At 46.6% G+C, this 25,373-nt stretch overlaps 1 protein-coding gene across 1 annotated transcript in view; it reads right to left on the bottom strand.

Moving 5' to 3' along the window:
- musk (muscle, skeletal, receptor tyrosine kinase) overlaps positions 1-23,936 on the bottom strand; it is a 105,865-nt gene extending 81,929 nt beyond the window's left edge. Inside the window, exons 1-5 of the mRNA XM_063209787.1 lie at positions 23,733-23,936; positions 8,169-8,295; positions 5,639-5,790; positions 3,286-3,413; positions 1,742-1,883 (exon numbers count right to left, since the gene is read on the bottom strand). Of these exons, the coding sequence (XP_063065857.1) occupies positions 1,742-1,883; positions 3,286-3,413; positions 5,639-5,790; positions 8,169-8,295; positions 23,733-23,814 (631 nt within the window). The 5' untranslated portion in view covers positions 23,815-23,936. The remainder of the gene's footprint in view (positions 1-1,741; positions 1,884-3,285; positions 3,414-5,638; positions 5,791-8,168; positions 8,296-23,732) is intronic.
- Positions 23,937-25,373: the final 1,437 nt, after the last annotated feature.

Below are 25,373 nucleotides of genomic sequence, written 5' to 3'. Positions count from 1 at the left end.
TTCGTGGGGCACTTTTACATCAATATATGGAAGCCACAACATTTATAGTCGCTTAGGGACTTTAAATTAAGCAAAACTTTCATGTGAAAATCAACAGGAAGTGCCGCCATGTTTTTCTCACTGGCAAAGAGCACGGTCTCTTGGTAGACGTTTTGGTTTGCACGCATGAGCTCCAGTCCAAAACTGAGCGACTGCCACCTTGTGGACACAAGAGGGAATCACAAGAGGGAATCACAATTCAGAAACTCATCACGGGAGGGCGGACGGACGGACGGAAGGACGGACGGACGGACGGACGGACGGACACCAAAGCCTCTTATAGAGATGCGTGGGACGCATCTAAAAAATTCCCTGTTAAACTTTTTTTCCTCCCGTTTGGGACTTAACATTTCCAATATATCAAATGATCACAGAATCTTCAAATGTCCCTGGGCTTACTTGAGCCTGGTTTTATTATGGTCAGACACATATATATTCCATTTAAATAAGTAAACTATTTCAATGTACAGTATATATGGTTAGTTTTACTTTGCTGTACGTCACTTTTGAAAAAAGCATGTACTAAATCATTTATATTTCTAACTCTAACAACACATGGGATTTCTTTAGCTGTTTTCGAGACAGCACTGCAAAATGCCTGCAGAACATGTTATCCCCCCGGAATAGTGCGGGACGCGCCACTTTCATTACCGGGGGGGTCAGCTGGGTCACATGACGGCACGCCACCTCATTTACGAGTATTTGCGGCCCACAGCTACAGCTGTAGCAACTAATTACTGGTAATGTCTTGCATACTTGTCCTGAGCCGAGGCAAACAATACAATAACACCATCTGAATTTTGTTTTGTTTGTGTGTGTGTGTGTGTGTGTGTGTGTGTGTGTGTGTGTGTGTGTGTGTGTGTGTGTGTGTGTGTGTGTGTGTGTGTGTGTGTGTGTGTGTGTGTGTGTGTGTGTGTGTGTGTGTGTGTGTGTGTGTGTGTGTGTGTGCATGCGCCTGTGTTTGTGTATGTGTGTGTGTGTGTGTGTGTGTGTGTGTGTGTGTGTGTGTGTGTGTGTGTGTGTGTGTGCATGCGCCTGTGTTTGTGTATGTGTGTGTGTGTGTGTGTGAGCATGCGTGTGTACGTGTGTCTGCGTGTGTGTATTTGTGTATGATCCATGTGACGATCTGATTGTGTGTCGGGCTCATCCAAAAGATTTGGGCTCCATCCTTATTAGTGGTAATATTTATAGTGATTTGGGCTCCATCCTTATTAGTGGTAATATTTATAGTGCCCTCAGAGAGTCTTGTGCGGATGCTCGCCTAAAAAACCCTAATCACCTCCCCTGGCCACTGAGGATCATGAGGGGTATAACAAAGGTGGGGAAGTGAAAACCCAAACAGAGTTTTAAAAGACTATGAGTACCTAGGCCTACAGTAAAGCCCTATAGAATATCATTAGCTGAAGTGAGACTGTGTGTGTGCGTGTGTGTGTGTATGCGCGTGCGTGTGTGCGTGCGTGTGTATGTGTGTGTGTGTGTGTGTGTGTCTCACATGTGTGTGTGTGTGTGCATGTTTGCATGTGTGTGCAGTATGTGCATGGTGTATGCATGTGTGTATGTGGGTATGGGTATTCGCCAGTTCTGAGGCTGTACCCTGGATTTCTATGTGTGTGTGTATGTGTGCGTGTGTCTGTGTGTACGTGCATGAGTGTGTGTATGTGTGCGTGTGTCTGTGTGTGTGTGTGTGTGTGTGAGGCTGTACCCTGGACTTGTATGGTGACGGCTCTGGAGAAGGCGATGCCGAAGCTGTTTCTGGCTGCGCAGCGGTACTGCCCTGCGTCCTCCTTCCTCAGGTTGTGGATCTTCAGAGCCCCATAGTCCAGAATGGACACGCGATCACTTAGCTGCACAGGTAAAAACAAAATCTGTGTTAATTCAACAACTTCTGGGACCAAATACGTTCTATTTGGAAATGTTTCATTGACTTTTTCAGTGGTGAATATTATTATTAATATTATTATTATTTTTAGGGGCTTTTATCCCTTTATTTGACAGGGCAGTTGAATATGGTGACAGGAAGCGAATGCGATAGAGAAGCATCGGATCGGGACAGGGGAGGATCGGATAGGGATAGGGGAGGACCGGGAAATGACAGAGAGAGGGGGGGGGGGTCGGGTTGGTTGGGAGGGATGGAGAGACAGAGTGAGCCTGAGAGTGCTACATCTATGGTACTATACTATTGGAGTAAAACTCACAAAGTCCATGTGTTGCATTGTAGTGCAGGGGTCCCCAACCTTCCTAGGTCAGAGGGCTACCAAGGGCTACCAAGGGCTACCGAGGGCTACCGAGGGCTACCCGAGGGCTACACCAAGGGCTACCAAGGGCTACCCGAGGGCTACTGAGGGCTACCAAGGGCTACCCGAGGGCTACCCGAGGGCTACCAAGGGCTACCCGAGGGCTACTGAGAGCTACTCGAGAGCTACCAAGGGCTACCAAGGGCTACCGAGAGCTACCAAGGGCTACCAAGGGCTACCAAGGGCTACCAAGGGCTACCAAGGGCTACCAAGGGCTACTGAGAGCTACCCGAGGGCTACCAAGGGCTACCAAGGGCTACCAAGGGCTACCAAGGGCTACCAAGGGCTACCAAGGGTTACCAAGGGCTACCAAGGGCTACCAAGGGCTACCAAGGGCTACCAAGGGCTACCAAGGGCTACCAAGGGCTACCAAGGGCTACCAAGGGCTACCAAGGGCTACCCGAGGGCTACCAAGGGCTACCAAGGGCTACCCGAGGGCTACCAAGGGCTACCAAGGGCTACCAAGGGCTACCAAGGGCTACCAAGGGCTACCAAGGGCTACCAAGGGCTACCAAGGGCTACCAAGGGCTACCCGAGGGCTACCCGAGGGCTACTCAGAGCTACTCGAGGGCTACCAAGGGCTACCCGAGGGCTACTAAGAGCTACCAAGGGCTACCAAGGGCTACCCGAGGGCTACTGAGAGCTACCCGAGGGCTACCAAGGGCTACTGAGAGCTACCCGAGGGCTACTGAGAGCTACCCGAGGGCTACTTTTGTTCAAAATCCTCTACTGATGTCTTGACATCATTCCCAAATCACACTAGACTGAATGATAATTTGCATATAAGTTCTAAAGAAGTATTCTTTACAGGCTATAAAGAAATAATCTCATATTTAAATTAAGAAAAGCATTAATTGTGTCTTAAATCTTATACTCGTGATTGTTTAATAACTGTTTAATAGCTCCTGGAGGGCACCACATTCGTGACGCCTGTTGTAGCGCATTCTTGTACCTTGAGCAGGTGTTCATCCTTGATCCAGGTGATGTCTGGCTTGGGGTACCCCAGTGTGGCGCAGGGCAGCACCGCCTTACTGTCCAGCAGGAGCGTGATGTTAGTGGGGTGCCTCTTGATCTGGGGCTCTGGGTCGACACACACACACACACACAATCACGCACGCACGCACGCACACACACAGAATCACGCACGCACGCACGCGCATACAATCACGCACACACACACACACACACACAATCACGCACACACAATCACGCACACACAATCACGCACACACAATCACGCACGCACGCACACACACACACACACAATCACGTACGCACGCACGCACGCACACACACACACAATCACGCACGCACGCACACACACACACGCACACACAAGATGCCAAAGGGATAAAGTAATACAAGAGTTAAATCTATGATGCAGATAATAATATAAGCTTCAGCTGCTATTGGTATACTTTTTCTAGGTCAAAACTTCATGATTTATATTTAAAATGATAAGGGGGTATAATTAAAATTAAATTAATTATCTTTACCCATAATGTCATTCACACCCAATGGCATTAAATGACATTGATGGGCTGAAACTGGGGTGAAAAGAGTGAAAGAAGAAGAAATTAGTAGATTAAAGAGTTCCCTTTTGTCAAGCTTTTGACCATTATCCTCAAGCCATTTTCTGTGACCATTTAACCATACCACAGCATAACTAAAACACACTGCCTAAGCCCAAAACAATCTTCTCAAACACAGGTCAAGCACATAATAGTTGACGCACACATCTGCTCAGAGCACAGTAAAAATAAAAAATAAAAGTCAACACCAAGCTCCCGTTGCTCTTTTTTTTAATGTGACGTTTCGGGCAGCATTTCGGGCATGGTCTGATGAAGGGCATGCTGCCCGAAATGTCACATTAAAAAAAGAGCAACGGGAGCTTGGTGTCGCGGACTTTTCTTTCAGTTTTTCATGGTATTTTTGCTGGTCCTGCACCCAATCTTTTTGAGACGGATATGCGTGTTTTAAAAATAAAAAATTAAAAGATAACATCTAAATTCCATTATCCTCACTCCTGTCCTCCCTTGTGCTTGTGGCCTTGTGATGATGTCACAAGACGTCATTGATAGAAGGTAAATTCAATATCTCGCTCAAGCACAATTCAAAGATCATTTTCACATTTGCAATCACAATCGCAACTGCAATTCATTACCCAAAACATGTTGTGCCTAGGCTTACAATGGGGAAACTTAAAACTTTTTCTCCACAGAGTCGCGGCATCATCGAAAGAGAGCGAGTCCACAAGCGCAAGCCGAGGACAATAGTTTGGATAATGGAATGTTCCCATAGCAAGGACATCTTAGAATCCTATAGTTTACAACCTAGTGTCATATTCCAATGTCCTTCTTTTCCATCTCAACCAGGTGATTGCCTGGTTGAATTATCTTCTGGTTGAATTAGATGGATGAAAGGGCAGTCATGGGTAACACTGGACAATCAAGACTGGGCAGTCATGGGTAATGGTAAGCCATTAGGGCATCAGACCTGTAGCCCAAAGTTTGCTGGTTCGACTCCCGACCCGCCAGGTTGGTGGGGGGAGTAATTAACCAGTGCTCTAACCCATCCTCCTCCATGACTGGGGTACCCTGATCATGGTACCATCCCGCCACACTGCTCCCTTTCGGGCAGCATTGTAGGCTACCCCCAGGTCATTTGGAATATGTGGCACTGGATTCACTCATTAATGAATTCAGATAGCCCATCACTGGGCATTTTACATTGCAAAAACAGTTTTTCAAAAAGGAGACCGCACCTTGTATAACCTGTTATAACCTGTGCAATAAAACACCATTTATGCAAGGTGCTGCCTCCTTTTTGAAAAACCGAGTTGAACATTTGGGCAGACCCTCACAGTCTAAGTATTTCAGAGTAGAGGTGCACCAAAAATTCAGCCGCAGAGAATATTCGCAAAAAAAGACACTTTCGGTTTTCGTCCGAAAACCAATTGAGAGGCCAAATAGAAAATGTATTGAAAATGGGCATTAATTAAACTAATTTCAGTTCTACTCTGACATTTGAAGACTTCAAATACACATTTATTTTCTTTCAAAAACGTGTCAAAACATTTATTTTAAACTGTAGATTTCAGCAGTATTTAAAAATAGTGAAAAACCTAACTTTTGATCACTTTTGACTGAATTGTAATACTGTATTTGGTTTTGGTTTCGGTATTCGGCCAAGTGATTAATTGTTATTCGGTTTCGGTTTCGGCCAGAAATTCTCATTTCGGTGCACCTCTATTTAAGAGTGACCCTTACTGCAAGCTGAACAATTGAGATTGTAAAGACACTCACTCATCTTCAGTTGCAGGGCCCCACAGCTCTTGGCCGGTTGCCCCACCCAGTTGTTGGCAAGGCAACAGTACTCTCCACTGTCGCCCTCCCGCACGTTAGGAATGATCAACATCTGGCCATTGGCCTTGGTGATGTAGCGGGAATCAAAGTAGCTGTGGCATAAAAAAGCAGAGATAAAAATGAATGAATGAATGAATGAATGTCTTTATTGTTATTGCACAGGTACAATGAAATTAGTAAAGTGCAGATGCTCCAGGTGCTTACAAACTACATACTGTAAAACAGTATCAAAGAATAGGCCCACAAAAACACTGAATAAAAACTGCAATAACAAGCTAGAATAACAGAAAGAGACAAACCACAAACACATACACACATACATCATGATGACACTTATTCTATTAGAGTAAAGTAGGCCTAGTATTACTTTTACTGTATGCTTTTATTGAGATAAGGTAGTGTGAGAGAGTGAGGAAATAAACAGAGAGGCGAGAGAGATGGAGAAAGGTTGGTGAAATGGCCTTGGGTCAGACTTGAATGTGGGTCCCCAGATTAAAGGCATGGCGTTTTAGGCCACTAAGCCACAGCATCCCCATCACTGGAGTACATGTATGATATACATGTGAGTAACATAATGTATTTAGGTACTCTGGAAAAAAACGGTCTGTTCAAATAAAATGGTTTGCGAAAGCAATGTTCTGATCCTCCATACTTACAGACACCTACATTTAATTTGACTGTAAAATATGTGGTGACGTGACGTGCTCCATAACAAATTACTGATTTGGCCGAGGCTAATCCCACCTGCTCCATGATCTGCATCGATCTTAGAGTTGTCTTGTGCTCACCCCCCAACAGCGATGACTCAGAGGCAACAGCTGCCTCTCTCAGAGTGCGTGGGAGGGACGGGTGTGTAACTGATGCCAGCTAGCACGCTCGATGACAGACAAGGACGCCAGTTAGCGAAGCTCAGCATACAGTTAGTATTAGTGCTTTTGTACGTATGTGTAACTTGGGGCCATGTCATTGCAAAGGGGCTTTGAATAAATGTGCAGTTCCCGTGTAACTAACGCCAGCTAGAACAGCACAGACCTCAACTAGAGTGCAGACCTCCGCCAAGGAAGCTGTTTGTTAGAACATTACACCCAATTTTTATATTAAGTCTTTCTGCCTTCTTTTTGTGTAGTTTAGAAACTGGAATGTCAACGTTCGCCAAGTCCTGCAATTCAATTTGCGGTTACTAGCGGCATCTAGATTTGTACCAAAGAAAGTGGATCTAACAAGTAGTGAAGGTCAGGTCCTTTATGGGAAACAGTCAATAGGGGGCGTTTTGAGTCAAATCCGTCATTCTGGAATGAACAGGCAGTCATGTACGCCAGTCTGGAATGTTCAGTAGCCATAGGAAAGATCATGGATCTAACACTAGGCTAGGCAAGATATGGCTAGCTACTTTAGCCTTATAGATAACTAAGTTCTGCACTGATTGTGCAGAAAAAAACACGAGATGGTATAAGCATTCATAAATGAAGAATTTCCTAGAGCTAGATCAGTTTATTTTTTACCATATTATGTAGAAATCCTGTATACATTCCCGATGCATTCCAATGTAATTTGTCCGATGTTCATTCCAGAATGGCGGCCATGCCAGAAAATCATGGGGCCGAATGTTGCTATGGGACGTTGTATTGGCCTTCGCCCCTTGTTAGATCCACCCTCTTTATTTGTACGCTATCAATGGTGAAGAATCTTTTTTTTTTAAAGTCCTGGTTCCGGTTTGTGATGCACCTAAATTGAATCGCTCGTTATGTTGGTCATTTCCAACAACTCCACAAAGTTTCAGCCAAATCCATTCACAAGTTTTTTAGTTATCCTGCTGACAAACAGAGAGACAAACAAACAGTCAGACAGACAAACAAACAGACAGTCAAACGAATGCGACCGAAAATATAAGCTCCTTGGTGGAGGGAATAAAACAAAGAGGCCAGTTAGCAGGTAGCGGCCCGGGTGTGTTTGGCATTAGCAGGTAGCGGCTGTGTTTGGCATTGGCAAGTAGCGGGTGTGTTTGGCATTAGCAGGTAGCGGCCCGGGTGTGTTTGGCATTAGCAGGTAGCGGCCCGGGTGTGTTTGGCATTGGCAGGTAGCGGCCCGGGTGTGTTTGGCATTAGCAGGTAGCGGCCCGGGTGTGTTTGGCATTAGCAGGTAGCGGCCCGGGTGTGTTTGGCATTAGCAGGTAGCGGCCCGGGTGTGTTTGGCATTGGCAGGTAGCGGCCCGGGTGTGTTTGGCATTGGCAATTGTTGCGAGGTCATGGGTTTCAGGCTGCTGGACCCATGATTCTTCAAAGCGTTGTGGATAACCAGTTAGAAACTTAGCAGGTTGCCTATGGAAAATCAAACAAATATGTTGCAACGACAACAACCCCACCACAGGATGGATCAGAAAGATCATTTTGAACACATTTCAAATTCTTGTGTGCAGCATCAGAGTAGGAATCTACTGTAAATGAGTGCAGTTGGGTTGGGATGGGCTTACTAGATGGGCTCGTTGTTGCGTGTCCAGGAGATGTCAGCTGGGGGGTTGGAGTCCACTTCACATATGAATGTTGCATTGTGGTCCAGCAGGACGTCCACCGTCTCAACAAGGGTGATGATCCTGGGAGCTGAGCAGTAGAGTAGAGTAGAGTAGAGTAGAGTAGAGTAGAGTAGAGTAGAGTAAAGTAGAGTAGAGTAAAGTAGTGTACAGTAGAGTAGAGTAGAGTACAGTAGAGTAGAGTACAGTAGAATAGAGTAGAGTAGAGTACAGCAGAGTAGAGTAGAGCAGAGCAGAGTAGAGTAGAGCAGAGCAGAGCAGAGTAGAGTAGAGTAGAATACAGTAGAGTAGAGTAGAGTAGAGTACAGTAGAGTACAGTACAGTAGAGTAGAGTACAGTAGAGTAGAGTAGAGTAGAGTAGTAGATTAGAGTAGAGTAGAGTGCAGTAGAGTAGAGTAGAGTAGAGAAGAGCAGAGTAGAGTAGAGTACAGTAGGGTAGACTAGAGTAGAGTAGTTTAGTTTTTTTTAGTTTAGTTTATTTGATAGGGACAGGTACATAAGATGTAGGTTGCATAAGAACCAAACAGTAAGCATCATAGCATTTATAGCCAAAAGCTAATTTCCAATGCTCGCCCCTATAAGAGTAGAGTAGAGTAGAGCAGTGGCGGAACAATTGTACACAGGGCCCTAGGGCAAAACACTTATCGGGCCCCCTATATGACCTGACAAGATCACAATTGGGCCCCCACCACCAATGCAAGGGTGCCCTGGGCCCAGGGGCAAATGCCCTGCTCGCCCTCCCTATTGCTCCTGCCCTGGAGTAGAGTACAGTAGAATAGAGTACAGTAGAGTAGAGTAGAGTACAGTAGAGTAGAGTAGAGTAGAGTAGAGTACAGTAGAGTAGAGTAGAGTGCAGTAGAGTAGAGTACAGTAGAGTAGAGTACAGTAGAGTACAGTAGAGTACGTGTATTAATCCCGACAGCTTACACACATACATAGATACAAGACATACTGTACATGCTGTACAAGACATACACAAAGACCTAATACACACTATTGCACATTGCAGTAAACAAATAGCAAAAATCTGAGTAAAGCAAAATGCCTTACATCAGTTAACATACACACACTCACACTCTCTCTCTTACTCTCTCTTATGCCCCGTGTACATCAAGCGCTACCAACGCGACCTGCGCGGCGGAAGTCATTGTTTCTCTATGGAGGGAAGGCGAATAAAGCTATCAGAGCGAATTCGGCAGGAGCGAAGCTTCTTCAGCGACCTGGGCGAATTTTGACGATTAAACTCAAGCTAATCTTAAGCGAATTCGCTATGACGCGGTTCGATGAAAACCAATTGGAACGTTCATATCGAGGAATGTCCCAGACTGTCAAGGCAGTCCCTCCAGTTTTTCGCGATTCAGCGATCGCGTGGATTCATGCAAATTCAATGATATTCCGCATAATTTCACGATGCCACGTAATTCCTGTAAAGCCGCATTTTCCCCGCAAAATTTCAACATTCTGTGGAGTTTATTGATTTATATTTTCGTCAAAAAAATAAAAATGTGACTACAATACCACCGGACACGAAAACCAATAGGATCGAAGCAATTTTGTTAATAGGCCTATGTCACTGAAACATTGAAAAAGAATTGCCTGCTATTTCGGAAGTCGCGACCATCATCTCAGCTGCTCCGCGTCTCTCCTCCCCTCCCTCACACATACATGCAGGCGTCGATGACCTTTTTTTTAACAGCAGTAGCCTACTTTTCAGTGCAATCCTGGCTGGAAAAAGTATTGTTGCCCATTTATCCATGACGAAGAAGTGTATGCAGTCATGAAATAGTGGCGGTGCTGTCGCCAAGTAGTTACGTTACATTTTTGCGCAACTTCTCCACTCACCCCTGTCGCTTTGATGAGCATGCTACCCGACGGTCGTTGTCTGATCTTTTTTCAATGTTCGCTAATGTTTGTAATTTAAGGGTCTATGTCTATGCGTAGGCACAAGCCTTCTGATAACAATCACTGTAGTGCCGTCCGATCGCAAAGGATTCGGAAGTGTGGAGTTTTGCAACTTGTTTCAGTCAAGGGGACACCGAGATAGGAAGTGAACGGCCCTTCTACGCTTTCACTGTTATTGCAATAAAGTCTTGCGAATCCATGCAACCATGCACACAACCATGCCAACGAGAGCGTGTATGCCATCACAACTTTGCATCAAGTAAATAATATGCTACAGCTTGCAATAGGCCTACGAGCACGAGAGAGAGAGAGAGAGAGAGAGAGAGAGAGAGAGAGAGAGAGAGAGAGAGAGAGAGAGAGAGAGAGAGAGAGAGAGAGAGAGAGAGAGAGAGAGAGACGCGTCTTCCAACAGGTGTCATTGTAACGCTTGCATACAGCCTGGCTACTGTACCACGCGACGCTCTTCATTAGCCTACTGGTAGGCTATACCCACAAGTATTTTTTCATAACGCGCAGTCCCGTTTTCCCCCGAAGTCGTTCTAAAATATCGACAGAGATTTATGAGTGTAGCGGCCGTGATTTTTTTTTTTTACGCATTGGACGCACTGGCTTATAAGACGCTCTGCCAGTTTTTGACAATATTTTATTATTCTATTATATAGGAAGTGTGTTTCTGAATCTCTCTCTTTTGTCTTAAGCCTGCTTAGACTGATTGTGGTTTTCAGTTACCAAAAAACCCCAGAAAGGGGTGCAAAATCTTTGCAAAAAATGAGAAAATGCCGCAAAATCTTTGCAAAAAATGAGAAAATGTCGCCACAAAATCAGACATTTTGACCGCAAAAATCCTGGAGGGACTGTCAAGACAGAGTCGTTATGTGATTAGCTGAATCAAACATGTCAGTGCAGCGTCCAGAGCGAATGAAACTAATTCATGGCGAAACTTCTTCAACCACCCCAGCTACCTGGGTCGCGTTGGTAGCGCTTGATGTAGGCCTACACGGGGCATTACTCTCTCTCTCTCTCTCTCTCTCTCTCTCTCTCTCTCTCTCTCTCACACACACACACACACACACACACACACACACACACACACACACACACACACACACACACACACACACACACACACACCAGATATGTGGGGGAGAACATGGAAAAAAAGAGGATTAGAGAAGAGTGTTAAAGGAGATGAGAGGCAAAAGAAGAAAATAGATGTAGACGGGGGAGACAAGAAGAAGAAAAGAACAAAAAGAAGAACAAGAAGAACAGCTCATGTATCAGAAGCAAAGGAAAACAGAGAACTAGCCTGTACTACATTTTCTCTGGGATGTGGAAAATTAATAACTGTATTTGTATAGCACAATTTCATACAAGGCATGCAGCTCAAAGTGCTGAACAAATGGATAAACAACAACGTTAAAAATAAAAAATAATGGAGTGAGGTAGAATAAATAGAAAGAAACAAGAGAGAAATAGTCAAACGATAAGAGAGGAAAATGACTCTAGGGGTCTTTGAACTCCGAAAGCAGGGTTCTTGATAGTTATGTCTCGTGAAATGATGTGCTACGCTGCTACCAACCAAACAGTTGGGACGCTTGGGCCAAAGGCACAGACGCGATTGTGCTTCTGACCTGAATAAAGAGGGTCAAAGGGAGACCGCAAGTATGTTTCCAATGGCACACACAGTGCAGTCTCGCTGCCAAACTGCTTTCCAGTCAGGGTTGCCAGATGAGGCTGATGATTTCCAGCCCAAAATATGCTCAAAGCCCGATTAGAAGCACAACATCCCGCCCAATTCTATTGATTTCTATGGCAAGAATTGGGCAGGTTTTTCTGCTAAATGCCATTTTTACCCGCACACTGCCATCCTAAGCAACCCAATTGAGCGGGAAACAGCCCAATCTGGCAACACTGCTTCCAGTACGATGGGAGGAAAACTGTTGAAAGTGTGTGCTTTGTTTTAGCCGTTGTGAAACTGAGGGTTATAAATCTGTCCCGTTAAAGGGGGTCTGTTCAGTGTTTTGAACTCAAACATTCAAATTTTCACATTAGACACAAATTCCCAAAATTGGCTTGTCACATGTAGGCTGTTGTAGACTGCCTGCTACATCACCACCGCGTAAACTTTATTGCTCTTAGCACGCGCGATAACAAGGCTCCTCTCTCAATCACCGCCGCCGCATGTCAGAAACGCTGAAACAGTGTTGTCCAGGAATACACTGGTGACTCGTGTGGAAAGGGATCAGCGGCAGGCAGCACTCCTCAACACGTCGCAATAACTTTTGTGCGGCCGGTCTCTCATGCGCTGCGTCTGAAACAGTTTAGACTAACTCTCATCAACTCAAGAATCTGACCTGATCTTCCATCGCTCCGTCTGCTCTAAATCTTGTTTGGCCTGTTGTTGTTAATATGACGTACGGATTAAATGCGTCAGCCAGCCCCACAACCCCCCCCCATGTACAGTACCCCACGGGTCACGGCCTACGAACATGTGATCCTGGAGCTATTTTCAAAACAGACACAAAACTACGTAGTATAGATGATGTGGTAGGCTATGTAACAGAGCACCGTGCAGTGTGGGGGACGAGGGGCACTCTGGGGCACTCTGCACGGGGGACGAGTCATGCGTGTGAGTCCTCATTGATGTTGTTTGTTTGTTTGTTTGTTTGTATGTGCGTGCTTGTGTGGTTAAGCCTCAAGCATTTCCTTTCGTGTGATCTTTGTGATGTATTCGGCCCGTGCCAGACCTTGCCTTAGCAACTGTGTCAATTTGGCTACAAGGCTCAACAGACGTCAACAATAACTCAGCAGGCCAGTTCCAAATACAGACCTTTGAGACACGCATCAGCGACAACTTATCATGCAAGCTCCAAATAACCCCCTACAATAAATCAGCACTCGTGTTCCAGTTACACAGCAACTTATCACAGCTATTAGCCTACTAACAAACAACAAGCTTACACACACAGAGGCGATTATAGGGTCAGGTGGGGCCCCAAGCGAAAATGCAAAAAAAATAGCATTTGAACCAAAATCGCCTATACTGTGGTAAAATGTGGGCTTGTTATTCACTATCTAGGGGCTTGGGGGCCCCAAGCGGCTGCCTGCCTTGCCTGGTGGCAAGATGCACCTCTACTTGGGGGCCCCAAGCGGCTGCCTGCCTTGCCTGGTGACAAGATGCGCCTCTACTTGGGGGCCCCAAGCGGCTGCCTGCCTTGCCTGGTGACAAGATGCGCCTCTACTTGGGGGCCCCAAGCGGCTGCCTGCCTTGCCTGGTGACAAGATGCACCTCTACTTGGGGGCCCCAAGCGGCTGCCTGCCTTGCCTGGTGGCAAGATGCACCTCTGTACACTCCTCAGCTGGCCACAACATTTACTCCACATGCAAAACCTTTTGTTTGGACCATATCACTTTCAAGGGATGGATTGTGTGAAAATGTAACTTTGCTGAAATCATATGGTCCCGTATGCATTTACACTTGGTACAGATAATGAAATGGCCATCATTTTTTATATAGTTCTCAACCTTTTTATATAGTTGTCAACCCCCTGGACCTCATCATAAGCCCTCCCACGCCCCTTCGACCACATCTTCCAACGCCCCCCCTTAGTAATGAAAAATAAAATTTTGGGAAACAACGCTCCACCCGCACTCACCTGTTTCCTTCTCAGCGCCCCCTAGGGAGCCCCAACGTGGTGGTAAGTATTCATGAAAAAGGTAACATTAGTGAATGGGCAGCATGGATTCTGGAAATAAACAACTAAAAATCTCACACAGTGTCCCTTTAACTCTTTGGATAACATATGCTGGATTAATGGGAAACTTCATAGACATGATCATCATATCGTCCAAAGAACCAACTATCAAGCTCTTCTCAGTAGCAAGAAGAAACTAGCATGAGGGACGCCGACAAGTGGGTTGCCAGATAAGACTGATGATTTCCAGCCCAAAAAAAATGCTCAAAACTCGCCTGGAAGCACTTCATCTGGCCCAATTTGAACTAAATTCTATGGATTTCTGCAGGAAAATCGGCCAAAGTGCCCTATTTGGCCGACACGAGGGTCTTGGGTCAAGGAGAGCATAGGGAGGTCAAAATGAGGGTAAGATCTGCCTTAAGACCACACACTGTGTTTTTGTAGGTCACACATTGTGATTTGTTTGTAGGTCCTGTGGCCCTTTGTCCCAGGCCCAGCCAAAGCTGTCAACGGCCCTCCATGCAACTGTGCGTTAGTGTCTTAGCCCGGTGTAGGCTAGCACCTATCCACCATGTTGGACTGTGTGATATTTTGTTATCGTGTTTTCCTATTTTATTTGGATGTGCTTAAGTCTCATAGACTGAATCGCAGTGCACCCTGCTGAAGGAGTGAGTGACCTTCTCTGTGGTGAAATGTGGGTGGGACTATTATAAACATTGAGAAGTGAATGTGTCAGGTTAAAAGGGTCACACCATTAGAACATTTTAGCTTAACATCAGCATGATTTATACTAGCCTGTAATTGGGTAATACATGTTAAAAATTCACATACGGGCTAAAACACTTATGATACACCTCTTCAGGTTTTTGGAGGTGAGTACCTGCCCGGCTTTCAGACATCTGTGACCTTTTGCTCACTCACTATTATTGCTGTCTTCCTTTGTTATTTAGCCGCATTTTACCAAAACACTTGTTATTGATTGTTAGATATCAACATTCTCTCATTTCAGCATGGAAAGAGAAACAACTCATCTTGTTGTTAGGTTCCAGTACACAACCTTATTCTCTTATATGCTCTCTGAAACAGGATGGGTCTGTTTCTCACATGGTAGTTGTTAGGACACATGAGCAGACAAACACACACACACACAAACACACACTCTCTCTCTCACACACACACACACACACACACACACACACACACACACACACACACACACACACACACACACACACACACACACACATTCACACACGCCCGTATCCACACACACACACACACACACACACACACACACACACACACACACACACACACACACACACACACACACACACACACACACACACACACACACACACACACACACACACACACACGGAAACGCACATGAAAACAGATGCACATGTCTTAAGGAGAGGGGAGGGGGCCTTCAGGGTTAAACGGCTCTTCTGGAGGACACGTTTGCATTTGGTAATTGCCTCTTTGGCCCCTGCGCGGCAGACAAGCTTGCTGTTTCCACCACAGCGGATCCCATAGCTGGATTATCCATAAGGCATACCGGTGCACTGCTGATGATTTTGGCCTGGTCTTCCCCCCAATGTAGTGCTATCAGTCCTCACGCCGCCACAGCTGATCGGTCACAGTCAGATTTATGTATTCATTTTGCCTGTTGTGGTCCAAATAGCTTGTAATAGAAGACCTACAAGTGAAGAGTTCAGATGCAAAACCCCCTAAGTGCCTTTTCAGAAAATAATCTAAATTCATTTTTATTTAATACAAAGCTTTCAAAATTGCATATTTTTATTTTATTTATGTAATATAACTATTTATATGTATTATCAAGTACATGCATGTAAACTAAACCCACAACAGGGTTCTCTAAAAATATAGAAGTGCAGGTCTTCAGAAGTGGAGTTAGGGGGTTTTGCATTTGAACTCTTCAAATATTGCCACAGGCTTCAATGTCTCAATCAATGGCTGGCATGAGCGGTCTTGGTTTGGTTTAAAGTGCCTGATGTCTGATTTCTTTGTCCCAGTCCAGCCCTGGCAGATCCGCCAGCGGATGTGTCACCTGCTCTCTCACTGCGTGTGTACTTCGCGACCGGGAGGTGTCACCTGCTCTCTCACTGCGTGTGTACTTCGCGACCGGGATGTGTCACCTGCTCTCTCACTGCGTGTGTACTTCGCGACCGGGAGGTGTCACCTGCTCTCTCACTGCGTGTGTACTTCGCGACCGGGAGGTGTCACCTGCTCTCTCACTGCGTGTGTACTTCGCGACCGGGAGGTGTCACCTGCTCTCTCACTGCGTGTGTACTTCGCGACCGGGAGGTGTCACCTGCTCTCTCACTGCGTGTGTACTTCGCGACCGGGAGGTGTCACCTGCTCTCTCACTGCGTGTGTACTTCGCGACCGGGAGGTGTCACCTGCTCTCTCACTGCGTGTGTACTTCGCGACCGGGAGGTGCCACCTGCTCTCTCACTGCGTGTGTACTTCGCGGATGTGCCACCTGCTCTCTCACTGCGTGTGTACTTCGCGACCGGGAGGTGTCACCTGCTCTCTCACTGCGTGTGTACTTCGCGACCGGGAGGTGTCACCTGCTCTCTCACTGCGTGTGTACTTCGCGACCGGGAGGTGTCACCTGCTCTCTCACTGCGTGTGTACTTCGCGACCGGGAGGTGTCACCTGCTCTCTCACTGCGTGTGTACTTCGCGACCGGGAGGTGTCACCTGCTCTCTCACTGCGTGTGTACTTCGCGACCGGGAGGCGTCACCTGCTCTCTCACTGCGTGTGTACTTCGCGACCGGGAGGTGTCACCTGCTCTCTCACTGCGTGTGTACTTCGCGACCGGGAGGTGTCACCTGCTCTCTCACTGCGTGTGTACTTCGCGACCGGGAGGTGTCACCTGCTCTCTCACTGCGTGTGTACTTCGCGACCGGGAGGTGTCACCTGCTCTCTCACTGCGTGTGTACTTCGCGACCGGGAGGTGTCACCTGCTCTCTCACTGCGTGTGTACTTCGCGACCGGGAGGTGCCACCTGCTCTCTCACTGCGTGTGTACTTCGCGACCGGGAGGTGCCACCTGCTCTCTCACTGCGTGTGTACTTCGCGACCGGGAGGTGTCACCTGCTCTCTCACTGCGTGTGTACTTCGCGACCGGGAGGTGTCACCTGCTCTCTCACTGCGTGTGTACTTCGCGACCGGGATGTGTCACCTGCTCTCTCACTGCGTGTGTACTTCGCGACCGGGAGGTGTCACCTGCTCTCTCACTGCGTGTGTACTTCGCGACCGGGAGGTGCCACCTGCTCTCTCACTGCGTGTGTACTTCGCGACCGGGAGGTGTCACCTGCTCTCTCACTGCGTGTGTACTTCGCGACCGGGAGGTGTCACCTGCTCTCTCACTGCGTGTGTACTTCGCGACCGGGAGGCGCCACCTGCTCTCTCACTGCGTGTGTACTTCGCGACCGGGAGGTGCCACCTGCTCTCTCACTGCGTGTGTACTTCGCGACCGGGAGGTGTCACCTGCTCTCTCACTGCGTGTGTACTTCGCGACCGGGAGGTGCCACCTGCTCTCTCACTGCGTGTGTACTTCGCGACCGGGAGGTGTCACCTGCTCTCTCACTGCGTGTGTACTTCGCGACCGGGAGGTGTCACCTGCTCTCTCACTGCGTGTGTACTTCGCGACCGGGAGGTGTCACCTGCTCTCTCACTGCGTGTGTACTTCGCGACCGGGAGGTGCCACCTGCTCTCTCACTGCGTGTGTACTTCGCGACCGGGAGGTGTCACCTGCTCTCTCACTGCGTGTGTACTTCGCGACCGGGAGGTGTCACCTGCTCTCTCACTGCGTGTGTACTTCGCGACCGGGAGGTGTCACCTGCTCTCTCACTGCGTGTGTACTTCGCGACCGGGAGGCGTCACCTGCTCTCTCACTGCGTGTGTACTTCGCGACCGGGAGGTGTCACCTGCTCTCTCACTGCGTGTGTACTTCGCGACCGGGAGGTGTCACCTGCTCTCTCACTGCGTGTGTACTTCGCGACCGGGAGGTGTCACCTGCTCTCTCACTGCGTGTGTACTTCGCGACCGGGAGGTGTCACCTGCTCTCTCACTGCGTGTGTACTTCGCGACCGGGAGGTGCCAACTCGCAACCGTCCCTGTGCTGACTGCACTGCAAAGGCAAGAGCACTCATCAGGTGTCTGTCAAGTCATCACATCACAGCAGCGCGATGATGAAGTTAACATGACTTAGTGCTTATTCGATTACGCCTGCGGAGAAGGCCTTACTGTTTGGGACGTTAGGAAAACAAGCAGCAGGCAGCATGGTCATTTGGTCAGCAAGGATTCAAGTGGAATATAGGTTGTGACTTCTTGTCATTTGGAAACTGGGGAAACAACAACAACAGCCTGTGTGATTTCCCACACACTGCTACTTAATAACTTTTCAGATGTACCGTACAGTTAATTTTCTCTGGTCCACAAGTCGTCCATTGCCACTTATGCCTCTTTTCCACTGACGATTTTCTGGTAGGCCTACAGCTCGACACAGCACGACTTTTTTATTTTCAAATGGGCATGGCACAGATCAATCGTAAAGCAAAAAGTGGCAGCCGAGTCGTGCTGTGTCAAGCTGTAGGCCTACTAGAAAATAGTCAGTGGAAAAGAGGCATAAGTTGCTTGGACACCAGCAGAACTCTACCAACGTGGGGGAGATAAAAGGGATGCCACCCCATTTTATCTTTCTTGAACAGGTTGATTTGGTATGCACTAAAGTAGGCCTACGTACCAACGCTGCACTCACACCATCGAAAACAAAACAAACTAGGACATTGTTGCCAGTGTTGCAACTGTACAATGCGCCTAGATGTCTTGCTTATTATCCAATATTATTATTACCTTCCTATTATTTAATGTTGCTTCTATTACCTTGTGTTTGACAATGTTGTCAGTGTTGCAACTGTATACTGCACCTTGAGGTCTTTTGTTTACTTTTTGCTACTTTTTAATGCATTGTCCTCTTCTTTACTCTTTGTAGGACAATGCTATCAGTGTTGCAACTGTACACTGTGCCTTACCCTGTTCTTGTTTAAATTGCTCCTTGTAAGTCGCTTTGAACAAAGGCGTCTGCTAAATACTAATGCAATGTAATGTAATGTAATTGTTGTATTTGTACCATAATGCTGACCTCTGTACGATCAATGTACGATCAATAATATGAACTAAATCCATGATGTACAATAATGTTCGTTCAAGAGTTTCCAGTCAGTTGTCCTAAAACACATTCTACTTCTCTCTCTGACTCCCAACACTCCTTTATCAGGCTTGCACGCCTGCACACAAGCACAAACTTAAGGCCTGGGGTAGCCTAACTTTGCTTAGCGGCACAGGGTCATGATGTGCAGGTAGAGTGAATAGCAGAGTGATGTATCGGTTCTGGTAAAAGGACTACATTTACAGTTTTTTTCAATTGCTAACAAGCTTTTGTCCAAACCTCAGCGACATTTGCAAAACTCTTCATACAGTTAGCACACCAAGGGCTTTCCATTGCCATACAGTTGACACATTACATGCCTTTTTCACACAATTAGCGGTCAATGAATGCATTTCTTTGTCTATATTTAACAGTGAGTGCTTTTGAGAAGAAAATTAGCTGTTTGGCCAATTGTGCTTGGTAGGTGGTAGTCTGTGTTAAGAGTTTAGAAAAAGTATCCAAAGTATGGGTAAGCGCTGGCTAGCAATTGAAAAAAACTGTATATAGCGGCTTTCCACTCCTTCGAACACTCAAAGCGTTTCAAATTGTACGCCTCACATCACCCATTCACAAACCAGCGGCAGTGGCTGGCACACGGTACCACCCTGCCACTAGGAGCAACGTTCAGGCCGACTGAGAACCGCGTTGGAGCCCGTTCCCGCACCTAATCGCGAACCGGCCGTCATGTTCACGCCACAGACATTTGCGTTCGCGAACCGGAAAGTTGGTTCGCAATGCGAACCACAAAATACTAGGTTTTTCTCTGCGAACCGTGACGACAGCGTGGCCGTCAGCAGGTTCATCCGGGTAACACAGTCACGTGCGGAAAAAGTTCAGAGCCCGGTATGAACACGGGCGGTTCGCAGACAAGCACTTTAGTGCCGACCGTAACTGGTGCGGGCAACGACACCGGCTCCGTTCTGGTCGGCCTGAAAACCCTATAGACACATTCTAAGGCAAAACAAGGGTCCTGGCTTTTAAATGTAGCTCATTTCATGTTTGTATCTGCTTCGGAGGCTGAGATATTTAGGATTTAATAGGCAGAGGGCACCCTTTCCCTAAAAGGGCTTAGGACAAAATTGGTTAAAGATTATTTCGACTACGCAGCACAAATGTGCCTATACAGACATGTGAGTTATACAGTCCTTTTGGCAAGCTAAACAGAGAAATTAACAAAATGTGTGTTTGATTTGTTGACGATAATGTCCACTAAAGAACAATCAATTTTAGGTTTTGGTATGAAAGTTCGACCTGTCAACACTGTGGTGCTGTCATTGCTGTCTCCATCACAGACCATTGCCACCTATCTATGTCCCATTGCCACCTATCTATGCCTCTTTTCCACCGCTGTTGCCACCTATCTATGCCTCTTTTCCACCGCTGCTTTTCTGGCAGGCCTACTGCTCAACACAGCGCGACTTGTCCGTCACTTTTTGCTCTTTGATTGAGCTGTGAGCTGGCACACACACGCGCGCGCACACACACACACGCACACACACACACACACACACACACACACACACACACACACACACACACACACACACACACACACACACACACACACACACACACAGAAATGTCCAAAGAATAGATGGATAACATTTTAGGCAGTGATGTCCCTCAGCAGTCCTGCAAATTCAAAAGTCTAATGGCCTGGTGGTAAACGCTGTTGGCCGTTGAGTCACACTGTTGTCGAGCTGTAGCCGTGGAAAAGAGACACTACAGTACTTGAGAATTGTGACATCCACAATGACAAGAACTGAATGAAGAATTATCCCACATGCTGACAAGAGCCAGAATAAGAGGCTTGATTAAATAGGCCTACTTAAAAAAAATGTCACTATGTCTTCTGAGACGTATACAAGGGTTGTTATTTGTCACAAAGAAATACTGTTGAGCATGAAGTGCAGATGAATTGCAGTCGGTCTACATTTCGGGTGTGACTGGTTGGTGGTCCTACAGTATGTGTTTGTGGCCTTGTGAAAAGCCGTTTGTCCATTCCTGTTTCTCCTGCGGCCCTGCACGACTAAAATCAGCAAGGGTGGTGAAAACATGCCGATTTCGTGACGCTAAGAACATCCATCTGTACAACTCATGACAAACACAACAATTTGGCACGCACTCCAAACAGGATTTCCTCACGAACACATGCTCCAAGTCTTCAAACTGGAAACAGCTTTTCACACTGGGAGGTACAAAACATTTTTCCCCTTCTCTCTGTAACCTCAGTCAGGACTGAGTCTAGTCTACGTATGTACAGTACTGTACTTTATGACCTCAGTCAGGACTGAGTCTAGTCTACGTATGTACAGTACTGTACTTTATGAAGTACGCGTTCGGGTTTCCTCCACATCGCACGCACATGACCTCATCTCGTGCAGTAAATCTCTAGAAAGCCAAATGCACACATTTGGACGGCGAACTGAGAGCCATAGGAATGGCCTTTGACAAACACTGCTTGTGTTACACAGCCCTTCATTTGTGCACCACATCATGGGCCACTAAAATCAAGAAAGTTTACGGTACTTTTATCCATCTCATTATATACTGTTTTGGCATTGTAAAATGCCTGTTTCAGTTTAGGTCTAACAATAACATGCTTTATAATGTCAGTGGTGAATGTACGTACATGAAACTAACTAGCGTTAAAAGAATAGTGGCTGCATGTCCCCATGTTGTAAATGTCATAGATGAATTATACAATGCCACTGAAATACGCTTCTAACATATTTTGACAATATACCAGGCACAAGTACCTTAAACATTTGCTCAAATGTGCAATTGTGTAATTTGCAGCACATAGTGAACAGCTCATGTCCTACATAAGTCATACAAATTTGTGAAAATGGCCATAATCACTATTAAACTAAAAGAAAATGGCAATGGACACAAAATCCTTACTCTGAAGAAGTCTATGATTTTAGATGGATATGGTACACTTAAAATACTTCTACAATCCAAATACCACATAATAGTTATGTGTGGAAAGGGGTATTTTCAAAACTGTGATTTTGTTTTTCTAATATCTCTGACAGTAATTCTGTGAATCTCTAGTCCAGGGGTTCCCAACCTTTTCCAACGTGGCCCACTCGAAATTGTCACAAATGTTCAGGGCCCACTTCTGACCCAATAAAGAATAAAACTCAAATAAACCAATAGCAAGACACACCAAAATATGATTATAATTTGTAGAAAATTATTTCAAGGCCCACTTGGAATACCTTCAGGGCCCACCAGTGGGCCCAGGCCCATAGGTTGAAAATCACTGCTGTAGTCAAACATGGTACAGTACTAACCCTGGATGTTCTTTTTTCTTTATATTTTGCATTTCTAGTTACAGTGAAGCACATAGACATGTGAAATACAATGTCACAACTGCACCCACACAGTTTTTTTTTTTCTTGGAGAGTCGATTTAAACATCTTCTTGATTGTAGAGCACAAATACTTTTTAGTATTTTATTGTGGTGCAAACAGTTCGCACCACAATAAAATACTAAAAAGTATCTGAGTGCTCCAGTCATCCCTGGCCTATTCTTTCCGAAGTGGACCAGTTTTCTCCATATTGTATACCATCCTGGACTGGACGCACCAAGAAAGACTTCCCTTTTACGAGTTGATCTTCTTGATTGTATTTGATCCCAGAGTACACTCTAAGTGTTGGATTAACACTGTAATTTTGCCATCTAGTCCATCACCAGCCACTGATCAGGCTGCACACAGAAGCTGCTTGCTCTGGGCTCCACTTTTGCTACAGTATATATGGGAGCCAGGCAGCTGATTTACAACAGTGGCCTGCAGGACCCATAAGCACAGCTCTCCACAGCCCCCCTTCCCTGGCTGACATAATATTTACCTATTTGTAAGATTTGCAGTGAAAACAAAAAAAGCCATGTGTTTTAAAAGGCATGTTTAAAAGCCATACGTTAGAGGTCCTTAGCCATAAGCTACAAACTAATGACTTCTTTCCAAACACGTGTCCAACGCACCAAAGCGTTTCTTCTCGTTTTTTTTCTTAAATTGTTGTTAATGTGGACCAGGGTCAGACGGCTTACACTTGACTATAAATTTGGGGCCTCCCGCCCTGCCTGCGCCTTCCCACCATATGTGCTCTGACTGCACATGGTTGAAGTTATAAAGTACAGCACAGCACAACGCTCCCGCGTGGAGAGAGGCAAGGATGATTTGTTATGCTACTGCCAGAGGGTTAGTAGTACGGTACAGAGTGGAGTAAAGCAGAGAGTAGTAGACAGTACTGGGGTTAATTTCTCAAAAGAGAAGTTGTTAGCATGTTAGCAACTTCGGTAGTTGCAAATGGAAAAATGCATTGAAAGCAACAACGTAGCTAATGTAGCAAACAACTTTGGTTTTGAGAAATGCACCCCAGTACAGTAGATTGGAGAGGAGGAAGAGGAAGAGGAAGAGGAAGAGCGAGTAGTAGACAGGACAGTACAGTAGATTGGAGAGGAGGAAGAGGAAGAGAGAGTATAGACAGTACAGTACAGTAGATTGGAGAGGAGGAAGAGGAGGAGGAAGAGCGAGTAGTAGACAGTACAGTAGATTGGAGAGGAGGAAGAGGAGGAGGAAGAGGGAGTAGACAGGACAGTACAGTAGATTGAAGAAGATGAAGAGGAAGAGGAAGAGCGACGGGGGTTGCCACCGACCTTTCTGCGGCGAGACCACGGAGTAAACCTGCGCCAGGAAGAGGATCTGAAGCAGCAGGGGAATGTGCTCCAGACGCCTCATGCTTCTAGACAGTGGCTGTGTGTCCGTGTCCGTGTGTGTGTGTCTGTGTCTGTGTGTCCGTGTCTGTGTGTGTTTGTGTCCGTGTCCGTGTGTGTGTCAGTGAGTGTGTGTCAGTGTGTGTGTGTGTGTCCGTGTCCGTGTGTGTGTCTGTGTGTCCGTGGCCGTGTGTGTGTGTGTGTGTGTGTCCGTGTCCGTGTGTGTGTGTGTGTGTGTGTGTGTGTGTCAGTGAGTGTGTGTCTGTGTGTGTGAGTGTGTGTGCGTGAGCAGTCTGTGTGTAGTGTGTCTGCTCCTCAGTCCAGCATTACGGTGCCATCGTTCTGCTTCATTTCCTAAATCCCCGTATTGTCTGTCTTGTCTCGTCTCGTCTTCTCTTGTCTTGTCTCGTCGTGTCTTGTCTTGTCCGTCCGTTTGGCTGTCTGTATTCCTCCCTTTCTTTCTTTCTTTCTTTCTTTCTTTCTTTCTTTCTTTCTTTCTCTCTCTTCCTTCTTCTTCTTTTTTTTTATGAGACGTTCCCACAGACTGAGCTGTGCGTGTCACTGGCCTGGCTGCCCGTGCAATCTGACAACACTGATACACGCTGGGGGTTTTCGACCCCCACTCCCCACCAACAACCACTACCACTACCCCTCTACCAATGTACCCTACACCCCCCCCCCCTCCAACCCTGACACCCACCATCACTTCACTGCCTCTGTACCAGGGCTGGCCAGGACCAAAAAAAACGACCTAGGCATTTTTGCCATACCCCCCCCTTACACCCCCTCCCCAAACTCCCCACTACAGGCTGATGTACACTATGATATGATAGTCCGCTATGTAAATGTAGCTCCTAACGTTGTAACTGATAGGCCTATATAAAATAAAAACAGACAAACAAACAAGTTCAAAAGCATCGGCACGGTAGGACTGACAACATACTGGGAAAATGCCCTACATGCCACATGACCCGTCCAGCCATCTCCTGCCGCTACTTGTTGCTGCTGTACAGCCGGTGTGATGGACAGGGGCAGCTGCTGCGTATCCAGCCTGAGATATGAGGCATGGGGCTGGGGGAGCTGCCGCCAGAGACCCCCTGGGTGCCCTCCCTGCATGGGGGATGGAGGGAAGTTCAGGAGAGGAAAAAAAGAAAACAAATGAACAATGTCTCTCTCTCTCTCTCTCTCTCTGTGTCTCTGTCTGCCCCCCATACACACAAATTAACAATCTCTCTCTCTCTCTCTCTCTCTCTCTCTCTCTCTCTCTCTCTCTCTCCCCCCCTCTCTCTCTCTCTCTCTCTCTCTCTCTCTCTCTCTCTCTCTCTCTCTCTCCCCCCCCCCCTCCCTCTCTCTCTCTCTCTCTCTCTCTCTCTCTCTCTCTCTCTCTGTCTGCCCCCCATACTGTCGTGTCTTCTCTGAAAGATGGGAACAGGCAGCAGGTCCTACCACTATGATGAGAAACACAATTGGAATCTGAAGAATTTTTCTCGTCCTTGTATGTGATCTGAAATTCAATGTAAAAAGTCTGTGGAGGCTGTGAGAGTTTATCATGACATGCCGTCTGTTCCAAGTTCATAAAGAGGA

The sequence above is a fragment of the Engraulis encrasicolus genome, chromosome 11, assembly GCF_034702125.1.
Source record: "Engraulis encrasicolus isolate BLACKSEA-1 chromosome 11, IST_EnEncr_1.0, whole genome shotgun sequence".
NCBI lineage: Eukaryota > Metazoa > Chordata > Actinopteri > Clupeiformes > Engraulidae > Engraulis > Engraulis encrasicolus.
Note: the sequence above shows the minus strand (reverse complement) of the source record. Positions and strands in the feature narration are given on the sequence as shown.